The sequence below is a fragment of the Poecile atricapillus genome, chromosome 8 (genome assembly GCF_030490865.1).
Source record: "Poecile atricapillus isolate bPoeAtr1 chromosome 8, bPoeAtr1.hap1, whole genome shotgun sequence".
Taxonomy (NCBI): domain Eukaryota; kingdom Metazoa; phylum Chordata; class Aves; order Passeriformes; family Paridae; genus Poecile; species Poecile atricapillus.
Genome location: NC_081256.1, coordinates 9851411 through 9864797, shown reverse-complemented (window position 1 = coordinate 9864797; position 13387 = coordinate 9851411). Strand labels below are relative to the sequence as shown.

The 13387-nt window shown below is 40.3% G+C and overlaps 1 protein-coding gene across 4 annotated transcripts in view; it reads left to right on the top strand.

Moving 5' to 3' along the window:
* The window catches only part of PAX3 (paired box 3), a 76360-nt gene that overhangs the window by 48298 nt on the left and 14675 nt on the right, over positions 1-13387 (top strand). For 2 of the 4 annotated variants that reach the window (XM_058843898.1, XM_058843899.1), the window contains exon 5: positions 3133-3338. In XM_058843898.1, coding sequence (XP_058699881.1) covers positions 3133-3338 — 206 coding nt within the window. The remainder of the gene's footprint in view (positions 1-3132; positions 3339-13387) is intronic. The other 2 variants (XM_058843901.1, XM_058843900.1) reach the window with 1 other exon arrangement.

Sequence of the window (13387 nt, the reverse complement as noted above, 5' to 3'; positions counted from 1 at the left end):
ACTGTGTTGCAGCCCTTATGCATGGGCTTTAATGGTTGTCATGTTATTGTTATTTAATTATTCAAATGAAATGTCTTGCTGAGAGGAAGAACAGCCCATAGAATGACCTCTTGTGTGTCATTTTGTTGTTTGGTTTTTGCCCCAACGTGTCTATTTACAGTGTTTGGAAAAGGGATGGTTGCAGAACTCCAGGTGACTGAATGCCTGTGACATTGGGCACTGGGGTTTTGCATTTGTGGTGATAATCTGCATGCAGCATTTCCTTAGGCCACCACATAGGTCATGAGCAGTCAAGGGACAAATAATTTCTCTTTAATTCTGCAATTTCTTTTTTAATTACTCTTTGTGACTCAGCAACTGGTAGCGCTGTTGGCTGCCTTTCCCATTTTGAGCTGTATAATAAGAGGGTTTCCAGTGATCCCAAGGAAGCCAGTCAGGAAATCTCCCATGACATTGAGTCTCCTTCTATTTATAACTTGAGGGGCTGGAAAATTAGGATCATTAGGAAACATGTAAAGGTTAGTGATATGCATGTTTTGTGTCTGTGGAGGTGATGGATGTAGAAATAACCCAGCTAAAATCTCACCAGTTTTGCCAGTACTGAATAATATTTTTGTGTATCATGGAAGTCAGTAGACATGTTACTGAGATACTTCTTAGAGAGAGGCTAATGCACTGTGACTGTTGAACATATATAAAATATATATTGCTTGTCTAAAGGATGAAGTGTATCCAATTTTTGTGCTTAGCCAGTACTTTGTCTGCCTTCTCACCTATACAAGAATCTAATAATGGTATTTTAATAGGAAATAAATAAGAATAAAACCTTCCTTGATGATAATGATATTTACAAATACTTTGTAAGAAATAAAAACAGTACAGTTTGTAGTATGTAGTTATCCCTTGAGATTACATTTGTCTGACTTTAATATCACAGGGCAAATAAGGCAAAAGAAGCCAATGTTTTCAATAAAGCTGCACAAAGCAGCCAGGGCTGGCAAAAAGTAATGCCAATGAAAGCAGATAGATATGAAAGTCATTTCATGTGATATAAATATTCTCCCTACTTTAATTTTATTATTTTCTCTTTAAATTCTTGCCCTTGATTACACATATTGTTCCAGACACTTAGATACTATAGAGTTTGTTGGTTTTTTTTTTATTGGTTTACCTTTGTGCCTTTCATGTACTGCTTAATGAAATATAAAGTGAAAATGAAATGAAGTCAGGGTTTCAGTTCTACATTCTTTTGCAGAAAGGAATGAGAGCATAGGGAAGCATGTCAAGATTTTGCTATCTTTATAAAACATTTTAAAAGAGATAATGATATTTCTCCTGATACTTCCCACTCAGTTGGTGAGGGAGTTCACTTCAGAAATTTATCAATAAATATCCCCTTTATCCCAGTTTAAGCTGGCTTTTTATAGGCATATACATAGGTGTTTGAAGAAGTTCTACACATGTGGACCCTGAAAGGGAATTGAAAGAGTTCCTGACATCTTGGGGTTTGACTTCCTTTTCTTTTAAACTCATTATACACAATTAAAGGCAGCTTGTGTCAGAGAAGTTGTCTGCAAAAGGGCCATTTCTGAACTGTGTTTCAGACCTCACCACACAGGTAAGGCAGAGTGCAGTGGTAGCCAGTATGACCCAGGCAGTGTGGCTGGTGTGCTGTCCTCCAGCCTACTTGGCCAATAAGAGCTGTTCTGCTTAAGGTGGGTGATTTGTATCCAAGAGTGACATTGGGGAGCTATTTATAAAACATCCTATATTTCTTTTTGCTCTTGAATGACAGCATGGAGCCATCCTGGAGGGTCGTAACTTGGCAGTTGCTGGGGAAGGCAGGTATCACTTGGGATCCTGGATGAGAAGATTTGAGATTTGTCACTAATTCAGACAATGTATTATGTTAATTTTGGGATACTCTAGATTGTTTAATAAGGACTGAACTTGAACTGCTTAGGATAGGATGCTTGTGGTGATTCTCCTTTGTTCTAGAGAACAATATTCTCAAGAATGAGAATGGACTCTTAGTCCAGTCTTACTTGGGACAAACCTTCACTGCAAGTAAGAGACTCTGGGAGCTGATGTTTGTTCAGTATATTGACACTGAGATCCACAGGAGTTTCTCCTTTTGTCTGTGTATGCTGGGTCCAAGATATTGATGCTGTCTGGAAAATGAAGACACCTTTCACAAAAGAGTCACTGGTCTAGCAGTAATTGTTCTTTTTTTTTTTTGTGTGTGTGTGTGCAGAAATTAATAAACTTTTCAGCTGAATTGTCTGAAAAAGCACTTTGTATTTCTCATGCTCTAAGTAAACAGATTCGGTGTATTTATTAGCTGAAACAGCTTGAGTGAAATTGGAAATGTAACATAGCTAGAAATGAACCTGGTGGGGGGTTTTAGCTGGAGCTTGGGAAACTGTTTGCTTCCAAATAAAGTGCATTAAAAGGGTTATATTAAATCAATGTCTATATCAATAATTTCTTTGGCATTGTTGAAGTAGTAGCAGCAATGCTTGTATTTCCATTGAACAAGCAGTTTCAGCATCGCTGGGGAGTGTCTGCCCTCTTTAGGTGGTTTCCCTTGAAGACTCAGGCAAGAAGGAATGCTGGTTGCCTGGACAGCAGCTGATGCAAGTGAAGACTGGCTTTGAAAGTCTATGTTTTTGGTTCATTATGGTTTGCTGGAGAAAGTGAGTCTGGTTGGGTACTGGAAGAGGTTCTGCTGCTTTCACAGTTAGACCCCTTCAGCGGCAGCTGGAGTTCACTTGATGGCCAGGAGAAACAAGCAATGCTGCCAGGACCTGGCTGGCCTTGTCTGTGACCTCACTTATCTCCATGTCTGTGGCATCCAGAAGGAGTTTCCATATTGATTTCTCTATAAACTGCTGATTGTAAGAGTTGGTAGCCCCTTCCTGGGTCATGGTCATGCTGTACGTGGTTTGTTTCTTGCTGATTTTTCTCAAGTTCTGACTCAGGGTTTGTGAGGGGCCTTTGGTCCACGACAGCCTCCATATGAAAGGATGTAATTGATTGATTCAATATTTTGCCATTCTTTCTCCTTAACTAAAGCTAATAGCTAATTTTTGCCTTTTTATTTATTTTTTTTAATCTTTTTTCTTTTTTGAGCATCAGCACCTCAGTCTGATGAAGGCTCTGACATTGATTCTGAACCAGATTTACCTTTAAAAAGAAAGCAGCGTCGCAGCAGGACAACCTTCACAGCAGAACAACTGGAAGAGCTGGAAAGAGCTTTTGAGAGGACACACTACCCTGACATTTACACCAGGGAAGAACTTGCACAAAGAGCCAAACTCACAGAGGCTCGTGTCCAGGTATGTACAGTATAAGCTGCCTAATGAAAGGAGTTTCTTTTTCGGTTAGCATGTGAGTTGTTTTATATTCTTATGTGATCCTGCTCTGGAGTAGAAGTAAAATGTGAAACAACATTGTTTACAGTTGTAGAGTTTTTACATATGTACATGGATGTTGGTTTTACAACTGTTTAAGAGAACTGATTTGAAAAAACTTTTGTGTCTTCCCCATTAATTGTTCCATACCGACCATAAATATAATACAGAATCTTTGAAGAAGAAGAAGGTCTGATATCTCCATTTGTTTTTTTTATGCATTTGACAGCGCTCTGCATGTAATCAGGTCAGCTGTTGGCCCAGTTTATGGTTACTTAACTGATTTCATGTGTTGTTGTCTGGGTCTTCTAGGCATTAAAAATTGAGAGAAAAACATTTTTTTATAGGACAGTGTATCTACAAAGCCATGCAAGTGAGCAAGGTGGCTGGTGCAGTATCTACAGCTCACTTTCAGGTTAGATTTTGAAGTTGACTTGGTATAAACTCTGTAATATCTCTTTTATCCCCACTCTCAGTTTAATTCAAAAGAAAATAAGTGCTCAAATAACTTCTAAGTCTTCACAGCCTCTTGTAGATCTGGGTTGTCTAAAACAAGCTAGTGTACCAGAGCAGTAATTTGGAGTAGATTAAATTTTTTAAAAAAAAAACGTGAACCTGGACTTTTATCTGTCTAAACCCAGGAAAATAGCAGCCAAATTACCCCGGAATAAACTGCACCCCAGAGTTCAAGTTCTGATTAGGACTTATCCTGTTTAATAGCAAAGAAACACATGCTGTGAAAAGTTTAATACTGCAGGCAGAATCTTTAGCTGCTCTTTTTCCACTTGACATCTACGAATTGCTGGGAAAAGTACACCTCATTTAAATCTGTCTGAGTTGCAAGTGTTACTAAGCAAATGTGTGGTTGGGTGACAAGCAAAATGTTGAAGCTTGTGATCTAACAAAGGAAGAGAAATGACTGGTGACTTGTGGTCTGACCAAGGATACAGGTGAATTTGGTTTCTTTGGTGAAACTCTATTATGTTTTTGACCTTTGAAACTCAGCCTGAGGCATTCAGGCTGTGCAAACTGAAATAAGCAATACAAAACCACCGTTCTCTAATGTTTAAGACAATCATGCCTATTGCAACATGGCTGTATTATTGAGCATCTGTCTTTAAAGGCTCAGACATTTTACCTACTAAATGTTTTTGCAGAAGACTTCATGCCACATTTCTTGTAAGTGTTTGTTATGACTGTAGGAGAAAATCAGATGCGTGGATGAATTTGTCTGGAAGGCAAACTCAGCTGTGCATGACTCTTTTCTTAACATGTTTACTAAGTGAAATCCTTGCAAAACAGCTCCATAGATAGATTTGGGCCAGGTAAGACCAAATCAAGCCTCAGGAATCATTTGCACACAAACATAACAGAGATAACTTGCTTCACAAGTGTTGTTAGCAAGATGAACGGGATCTAGGAGATGATGTTTTGGTCTATGTTAGCTTCAGTGGAAAAATACGATAAAATGAAAAAAGACCTTGTTCATGTTTTTCTAAATCAATGACCCACAGCTAGAAGAAAAGCAGAACTCTCATTAACATAACAGCTGTCTTAATGTGGCTTTAACCCTGTGACTTTTTACATTCCTCATGGCTTCCTTGGTTCCCTTGAGACGCATCCTGTCTCACACCACTCGTATGATCTACAGCCTCATGAATTCCCCAGTACCTCTGACATGGATATTTTACCTAACCCAGCATGGAAGAGAGTTCCCAGTCAATCAGTGATTAAAATACCAGAACAAAACCTTTCTGGATTAAAGATGAGCTGGGGTTGAAGTAACCAGCCTGTGGGCAGTTTCCTAGTGCACTCCATCTGTCTGGTACACTTGAAGGCTGGCAGAATGATTTAGCAGTGGATTAAGGGATACAGGATTTGCCTTATCAGCATTCAGCACCTCTCTATAGCCCCTTAAAATAGCCACGTATGATGGGCATGAAATAAAAGATGACCTGTGAAAAGAAAATAACCCTAAGAGACTTGAGGCTGAGAGGGCTGGATAGCCATACTGAAGTAGCATTCAAGCTTTCTTAGTCACACTTCTTTTCTGGTAACATTATGACAGAGATCAGAGATACCAAATTTTATATGGATATATACACAAAGATCTCTTTGACTGCTTCCCAATAAAGCATTATCTAAAAGAGCTGGCTCTTGCAGCCTGAATCCAACTAAGCCCAGAAATTTATTTTTTTCCTTTGGAGCTGTAAGGTCCAATTCTGTACAGTTGTTTTATATTGTCTAGGTAGTTATTTAGTTGATTACAATTGGATCAACCTTGCTATTCTCTCAGTCTCTCTGTGTAGTACTTGCACCTCATGTTTTATTTTTTCTACCCTGCCACCCTTTCCTTCTGTTCCCTGAGACCGTCTATTACTCTCATGAAAGGAAGAGTCTTATGCCACTGAACCATATATTTTTCTCACTTTACCACCGCTGAAGGATAGCCAAATACATGTTCCTAACCTGATTGCTTGGAGGTGGGGAAAAAAACTTGCCTCTGGTCTGGGATCAAGTGTAGAACATGTCAGCCCCTAAGGGGAATATTTTGAGAGCTACAAGCAACTGAAAACAGACTTTACACTGTGAATGTTATTTGTGTACCTAATCATGGGAACAGGAAAGGCTTTTGGGGAAAGAGGTGTTCCAACAAACTCCACATTGTAAGAGTCACAAGATGTGTAACTATAATCATGGCAAATATTTCAACACTGGGTAGAATAAAGAGTAAAAATGCTTCTTGCCATTCCTCCTGCAGCACCTTTCCACTCAAGGACTGTTGAGTCCTTTCCACCAGTGTTTGAACCTAGATGTGATGTGGAGCCAGGACAACATCTTCTGCTGCCTCTTCTAAAGGCACTTGCTCTTGTCTGCATATTAGATGCAGAAGGAAGAGGAGAGTTCTTTGGTCTTGTGAGCTTATCAGAAAAAATTCATATAGATAAGCACAGTTCCGAAAGAGGACCCTTCATTTAAAATAGTAAAAAAAAAAAAGTGATACTCTGGGAATGTGCAGTTAAAGATTTGCATATTTTGAGTAAAAATTGCAACCCTGCAGTACTTTACCTGTCCAGCTTAAAACCTCATTAAAACCATAATTATGTTGCAGTGCAGGCTCTTAAGTTCTGTGGCCTGTTTTTACTGACAGTCGGAAGGCAAGTTTGAAAAATGAATTTATCTCCAGTGTGGATCAAAGACTCTTTCTGAGCTTCAGAGCTGTGGAGTTATGGTTTCTGTAACAAATGGTACATCAGCAATGAAGTGTAGTATCTTTTCTGGCCACCTTTGATTCCTTGTTTTTAGACCTAGATGAACTGGACAAGCTTTGGCAGCAGCTTGGGGCCTGTTGCAGATTGATGGTGGGGAGTGTTTACATCAATCTTTTGGCAAAGGATTTTTAAATAAGGTTCAGGTTTTTCCTGTGGCTGGTCAGGAACCCACCTTGGCCAACTGGAGCTGGCCATGCAGGCAGATTTTTGGGGCTGTGTGTTGATGGCAGACAGCCCAAATTGCCAGAAATGTGGTGTATGAGGCTTGTGTATTGGACCATGTTAAGGAGTGCCCCAGCTGTACGGATCCTTGGGGCAGGAGGCCCTGCTGTGAGAAGCAGCTGGCACATGGCCTCCCTGTTTAATTCCAGAATGCAATGGGAAAAAAATTGTCTGGATTCTTTTTCATCCATGAATAATGGTGAAAAAGAAGGGCAAGTCAGGAAGAATTCTGAGTCATGACTATTTCCCACCCTGAAGAGTTTCTTCTCAGCCAAATCCCAGTTTTAAACTGATTTGCTTGAAGACATAAAAAACCTTCAAACTTGTTTATCAACAGAGCATGTCTGAAAATTTAGGCAGATCTCTCCAGGCTACTAGCATGGAATTGAATGTTCCCATGTCAAACTTGTAATGAGCTTGTAAGCTATTGTAAAAACCTTATTATAACCTCAACAAATAAGTCCCAAGAGCTCAGATGTCTTAAGTAGCTAGAAGAAAAATTATTAAAAAAATATATTTTAAGTGTTGTGCTTGCATATTATTTTCTTTGCTTCACTGTGGTACAGGGAATGAGTTTGGGGAGAAGTGAGGGGAAAGGTGAGCAAAGTTACAACTCCTGAGCTAGTGGTAACGTTTAAAGCCCCTGAAGTCAAATTTCTCAGCTTTAATAGTCTTTTCTCAGTAGAAAACAGTGAAAAGCACTCCCTGAGAAATCACTGGGGAGGGGGAATCTGTGCCAAAAAAAAGTCTCGCTTTTCAGCTCCTCTGAAATGGTTTGAGCATATACACTGAACTGCCCAGTCCTATGGGAAGATGGGGAAAAGGAATGTAGGATGGATTCAAGAACACTCAAGACCTTTCATCAAATCTTTATAGTTATTCCTGATGTGGTTTATGGAGAATTTCTGATGTCTTTTCTTGAGACTGAACTTCTTGCATCATAAAAGGGCTAAAGAAAGAAAATGCTATGTGCATCCTTGCAGTAGATTACCCTGTAATTGCAGGTCCCCCCTCCCCTGTAAAGGGGAAATTCTTATGGGTAAATTAACCAACTGCATTCATATGCAGTGCCAAGAGGACATTTTTAAATATAAAGCAAAAGAGGGATGTGATTTTGATGGTCTCTTTCTGGTCCCTGTTGCCTAAGGGCTCTAATTAGTGTCACATTAACTTATAAATACACAGTTCAATTTGCTTATTACTCAATAATTTTCAGAACTCTTCAGCTGCAGTTTTTTAGAAGTATTTTTGTAGGACCGAGTCAAAGTCTTCTCAAAGAAACCTAAGAGATTGGAGTATGTTGGATCACACTGGGAGGTGGTTGGAAGTTCTTATTCCCTTTGGCACAGTCTAGTGGCTTTTTGGTCTGTGTTGTTTCTTTGTTTTCTTTTGTGTATGGTGTGTTTGGTTTCATTTTGACTTTTTTTTTATTTTTTTTTGTTTGTTTTTTCTGGTTTTGTTTGTTTTGTTGTTTTTTTTTTTTTTGTTGTTTTATTTTGTTTCTTTTTAGGGGGGTGTTGTTTGGTTGGTTTTTCCCTTTTATTCTCACCCCCTCCCTCCCAGTATGTTTTCAAAGAACTCTGGTTTCTAGCACACTGATAATTTGTAGTGTTCTAAACAGCATCACTTCCCATCCCCATAAAGAGCAGGCTTCAGCAGGCAGGGAACTGTCAGCATTGTGACATTCCCACCGCTGCCCATGGCAGGTTGCTCTCAGCAGGCTTAGGCACAGCTTTGGGATGCTGTGAGGGAACATGGTGTGCATCTGTATGTGGTGGACCTTATTCCTATGTGGCTGGGAATGTGCAGATGTCACAGTCAAGCTGATTTTTCAGCTAGTTGTGCTAAAAAGCAATTCTTTTTCTACTCTTTCTTCATCCCATGGCTGCTCCCTAGCAGTGCTCTCCCTGCAGCTCATCGTACTGATACTTTGGTGCGCCAGGATGGCAACTCACCCTACTGCAAAAAAAAAAAGGAAAGATAAAGTTATTTTCTGTGCACATCCTCGAAGGGCTGCTGAAGTTAGCGAGGTCTGGCATCTGTAGGGACTGCAGGAGCAGAGACACTGAGCAGAGACACTGAGGGTGTCTGTAGAGGACACGCTGCCCTGTTTTGCAAAGGTGACAGAACCAGTCTGCCTGGGCTGGTGGAGCTCAGCTTTGTTTGCAGTTTGCTTCTTCAGCCTCCCCTCTTCCCGAGGCACCCCTGCTGCTTCTGGCACAGCCCACATTCTTTCCCTGGTGGAACATCCGCCAAGAACTCCGGCTTCCGGCATGGCCAGACTTTGTTTTGAACATGTGAATTTTGTGGGAAGGGAGAGGTGGGGAATTGCAGGGTGGGGGAGGCAGTTACCATAAAAAATATCATGAGGAAAAACCAAACCAACCCCTCCCTCCCCCTACCTAAAATACATCTAAAATTAGAAGTGCCATTAACAATACATCAGTCTTTTGACTTTTGTGTTTCTGGCACTCGTGCTTGCAATGGTCAGAACTTTGTATAACAAAATATACACTCGTTTTTTGCAACATTCACATCTTGAATGTTTTGCCCTGTTGAATCAGAAATCTTTTTGCCTTAAAAGCACATGGAGCACTCTGTGTTTATGATCAGACTGTCGAAATGTCAAGGCTAATTATACTAGTGTGTTCCCAAGTGAATAAGTGCATATTCTAAAGAATATCCTGTTGAGATCAACAAAATAAGATATTGGCATGATCATTTGCAAACTGCTTTAAGAAAAAATGATAATAAGAGGCAGGATCCAAATATCAGGAAATAAAGATGGAAGAAACCTATTTGTTCACCTTATCCATCTACATTGCTGCAAAATACAGTTTTTATGTTCTGTTGCAGAGTGATTTCTTTTTTGGTCAATCCAGTCCCAAGTGCTTGAAAAACTGGAGCCTCTAGTACTTAAAGTGCTACTTTCCCCCTGTTTTGTTCTATATTTCACCTTCTTCAGTTCTATTTTTAAGATATAAATGCTGGCCAGACATTGGGATTCAAGTTTGTTTCCAAATCATCTGGATCATTTACATTCCATCTTTGAAAGTGACACAGGAACCAAGGAGTCCAAGCCTTACTATGGTGAGGGCAACTTGGCTTCTGTGCAGACATCTTTTTTGAATGCTTGGGTCCCTCAGCCAAGTCATGTTTCCTCTGTCCATGTTTAGATAGTTTAGAGTTTGATTTCTGTTGTGCCTACTGCAGGGTGCTGCTTTCTCACAGGATGACACTTGGGATCTCCTCCAGGGGCTGTTTTGTACTGGAAGCATCCCTGCAGCCAAGTGATGATTGTGCCTCTTGGAAAGAGGTTGTGGGAGAACAGGAGAATCCTGTGGGGATCCGCTAGATTTGAAGAGGCCACTCATAAGATGAGGATTTTTTCATGTTGGTGGAAGTTGAAATCTGTTGCACATAAGGAGACATTATATTTAAATCATATTGGAAATGTACAAACAAAAGAAAATATTTCTCCAGGTGTTTACAATATGTTTCTAAGCAGGCACACTGGCTTGTGGTGACTGGATTTATTTTTAAGTTTTGGCTTGAGATTAGCAAAGTTTTTCAAGATTTCTGTAGTGGTAATAGTGTACATGGATTTTTCATGATACTTGAGGATTTAAGAAATGAAAAAAAATCTGGACTCTTGAAATAGATCAAGGCAACTGACTGTAGTCTAAGGGAAATATTATGATTAAAAACCCAAATAATTTCAGTTAAAATAACAAACTTCTGAATAAAGCTTGGGATTTGACTAATTTTAATAGGCATTACATAAAATGTAAATAAAATACTTAGGTTTGAGTTATTTAGGTTTCAGTTATTTAGTTTTAGTAACTTTTTCTTGATTTAGTGGCTTTTTTACTTTTGTTTTCTTATGTGCCTCTACCATTCTGTAGTGATGAACTTGTGTGGTATTTGTGGCAATAGTCTTCCTGCAGTTTTGAACTTGTTCAAGGGGTTTTGGTGAGATAATTTTGGACTAACTCTGGTGCTAATCAGGTGCCATCTGCCTTCTTGCCACTGGGAAAAGCAAGAGGCCAGTGCCATGTGACATGGGTGCCTGAATAGCACTCATTTAGCCCATCCCAATCACATAGGACCAAGGTGGCAATACACAGCCTTGATTCTGCACAGCCCAGCCAGGTTTCTGCACTCCTGCAGAGTCCCACTTAATGTAATGGGGCTCCAGGTGGCAACAAAGCTCTGTGCAAGGGTGTCCATTGTGTGGCTGCTGCAGGCTTTTTGAGAGCATTGAGTGTGTCCCTTTCAGAGATGTCTAATACGTGGCTGCTGTTGTGGAAAAAATGCAAATCTACAAAATGAGCCAAAAATCTATCTGTCAGTAAAAAATATAAAACTTGGCATTTATGTAAATCACTTACTGCTGAATTAAAGCTTGGGGCCTGACTCATTTTAATAAAGACCTGGAGTTTGAAGGCAAATCTTTATCTGTAGAGAAAACAAAATCTTGTTACCTCACTTTCCTGAATGAAATCTATTCACATAGTGTAGTTCGGTTGGTGTTCCCAAAGCACTTGGAGATCATGAGATAACCCTCTTGACCTGAAGAAGAGAGAGTGTCAAGGAAAAAAGGCGTAGCTAATGACCTGGGTCAGCTAATTACAACAATCGTTTGCTGTTCCCTGATCACTTTCTGACCTCCATTACCCTTCCTAAGTGTTCTTTGGGTCTTTAGCAAGGTCTCTTTCTTGCTCTACAGGCTGAATCTAGACCCGTTCTCAACCACTGCTCATTGCAGGTTTTGCTTCTCCACCCTGTGCCTTGTCCCTGCCAGCTGCTTTCAGAAATGGTTCATGTGGAGACAGAGGAGGGGGTTAGTATGTACAGCAAAACATCAAGAGAGGGATTTGTGACATGGAATAGAGGCTCCACCTATCCCTCTGTCCTAGACCTTAAACTGGAGTGGGAGTGTATAATTGAGGAGTAGATGTTACGGCCAAAGGAGGAGGCAGCTGTGTGAGCTGAGCATCTCATTCTGAAAAGAGGATGAAGTCAGAACAAACTACATGGTGACAGATGGCCTATGTCAGAAACCAGATGGCCCAGCGAGTCCCCCTACTCCTGTCATGAAACAGCAAGCAGAGGAAAAGCCCACAGTGTAGCCCAAAATGTTGTTACCCTCCTGTGTGAGGGCCACTCATGGTTTATAAATGGTGTCACACATAGAATCCCAGTCTGTGATACCTGGTTCATAAGCCAGCAAGGGCTGCTTGCTGGAAGGGTTACAGATCTGAGCCCCATCTTTTACAAATACATCTATATGTGACTCTTCAGCTAACCTGCCTCAGCAGCTCTCAGGCCAGGCTGCCTTACAGGCTGAGCAAATCTACTTTATCAGATGTTAACACTCAGTTGAGTGTGGGGGACAGTGAGCCAGCTAACAATACACTCATCCTTCCTTGGAGGGAAGAGTTGAAGTCTTATCTAATTAATTGTATTTATAGATGAGCACTGCAGCTACTTCAGGATGTAGGATTATGAGCAACTGGCTGCTTGTTTACAAATGTGTGCAGTCTCTGTTACCTTAACCAACCATTCCTTCCCTCAGTGCTCCACCATGGAGCTGAGAGCTGTAATCAGGAGCCTGCTCTGACCCTGCAACAAGGCAATGTGCCTGCACCCTGCTCCAGGCACCCCTGCACTGACTCCTTGCCCTTCCAGTTTGTGATGTGTGCAATCCCTATAATATTAATAAATGTGTGTTGCAACTCCTATTATGTCTGCATTTGTGATATCTTGTGTTTTCCTAACTTGGATGTAGTAAGAAACATCCAAGGCTTGGAAAACTTAAAACATGAACTGAGAATGACGTGAAGAAAAGCAGATTTATAGCTAGAATGTCCCACAAATCCAAACTCCATCTGGTTGGTGTGCTTTCCTGAGAACGGATTTCAAAGTGATTCTGAAATGCTAATCTGGTACTAAAGTTCTGACCTACTGTTGTAAGTTTATTAAGAGATGTTTTGTACATATGTGAACACATGAAAACTTGCTGGGAGGGATTTGTGTATTTTGTCCATGGGGCTTGTATTTTTCTAATTAAAAGCTTGAAGTTCTGTTGGTCATTAGACCAATATAGTATCCCAATATATAAGTATGTGCACTTCTAACAGTGCATTAAGCGATGCCACTAACTTGTCAGCAAGTTAAAGACAGTGCAGTACAGACTAAATAGGTTTGGCTGGCATTTAGATTAAATGAAGAGGTTTCTGCTTTCTCATTAAATCTGGCACAGTAATGATAGTGATTTAAAACACTAAAGCTTGAAAGAGTAGCCAGTTTTTTCTCAGGAGAGGCTGTATTTGAGATGAAACTAAGGATCAGAATTCCTGTGTTGAATCTGCTGGACCATGGAAATGTGTGCCAAGGACACCTTTCTTGTCTAGGAGCACTGAGTTCAGCGTGCATCTTCTGCATCTCTCATCTCAGACACTGAGTGTGTTTGAAGTG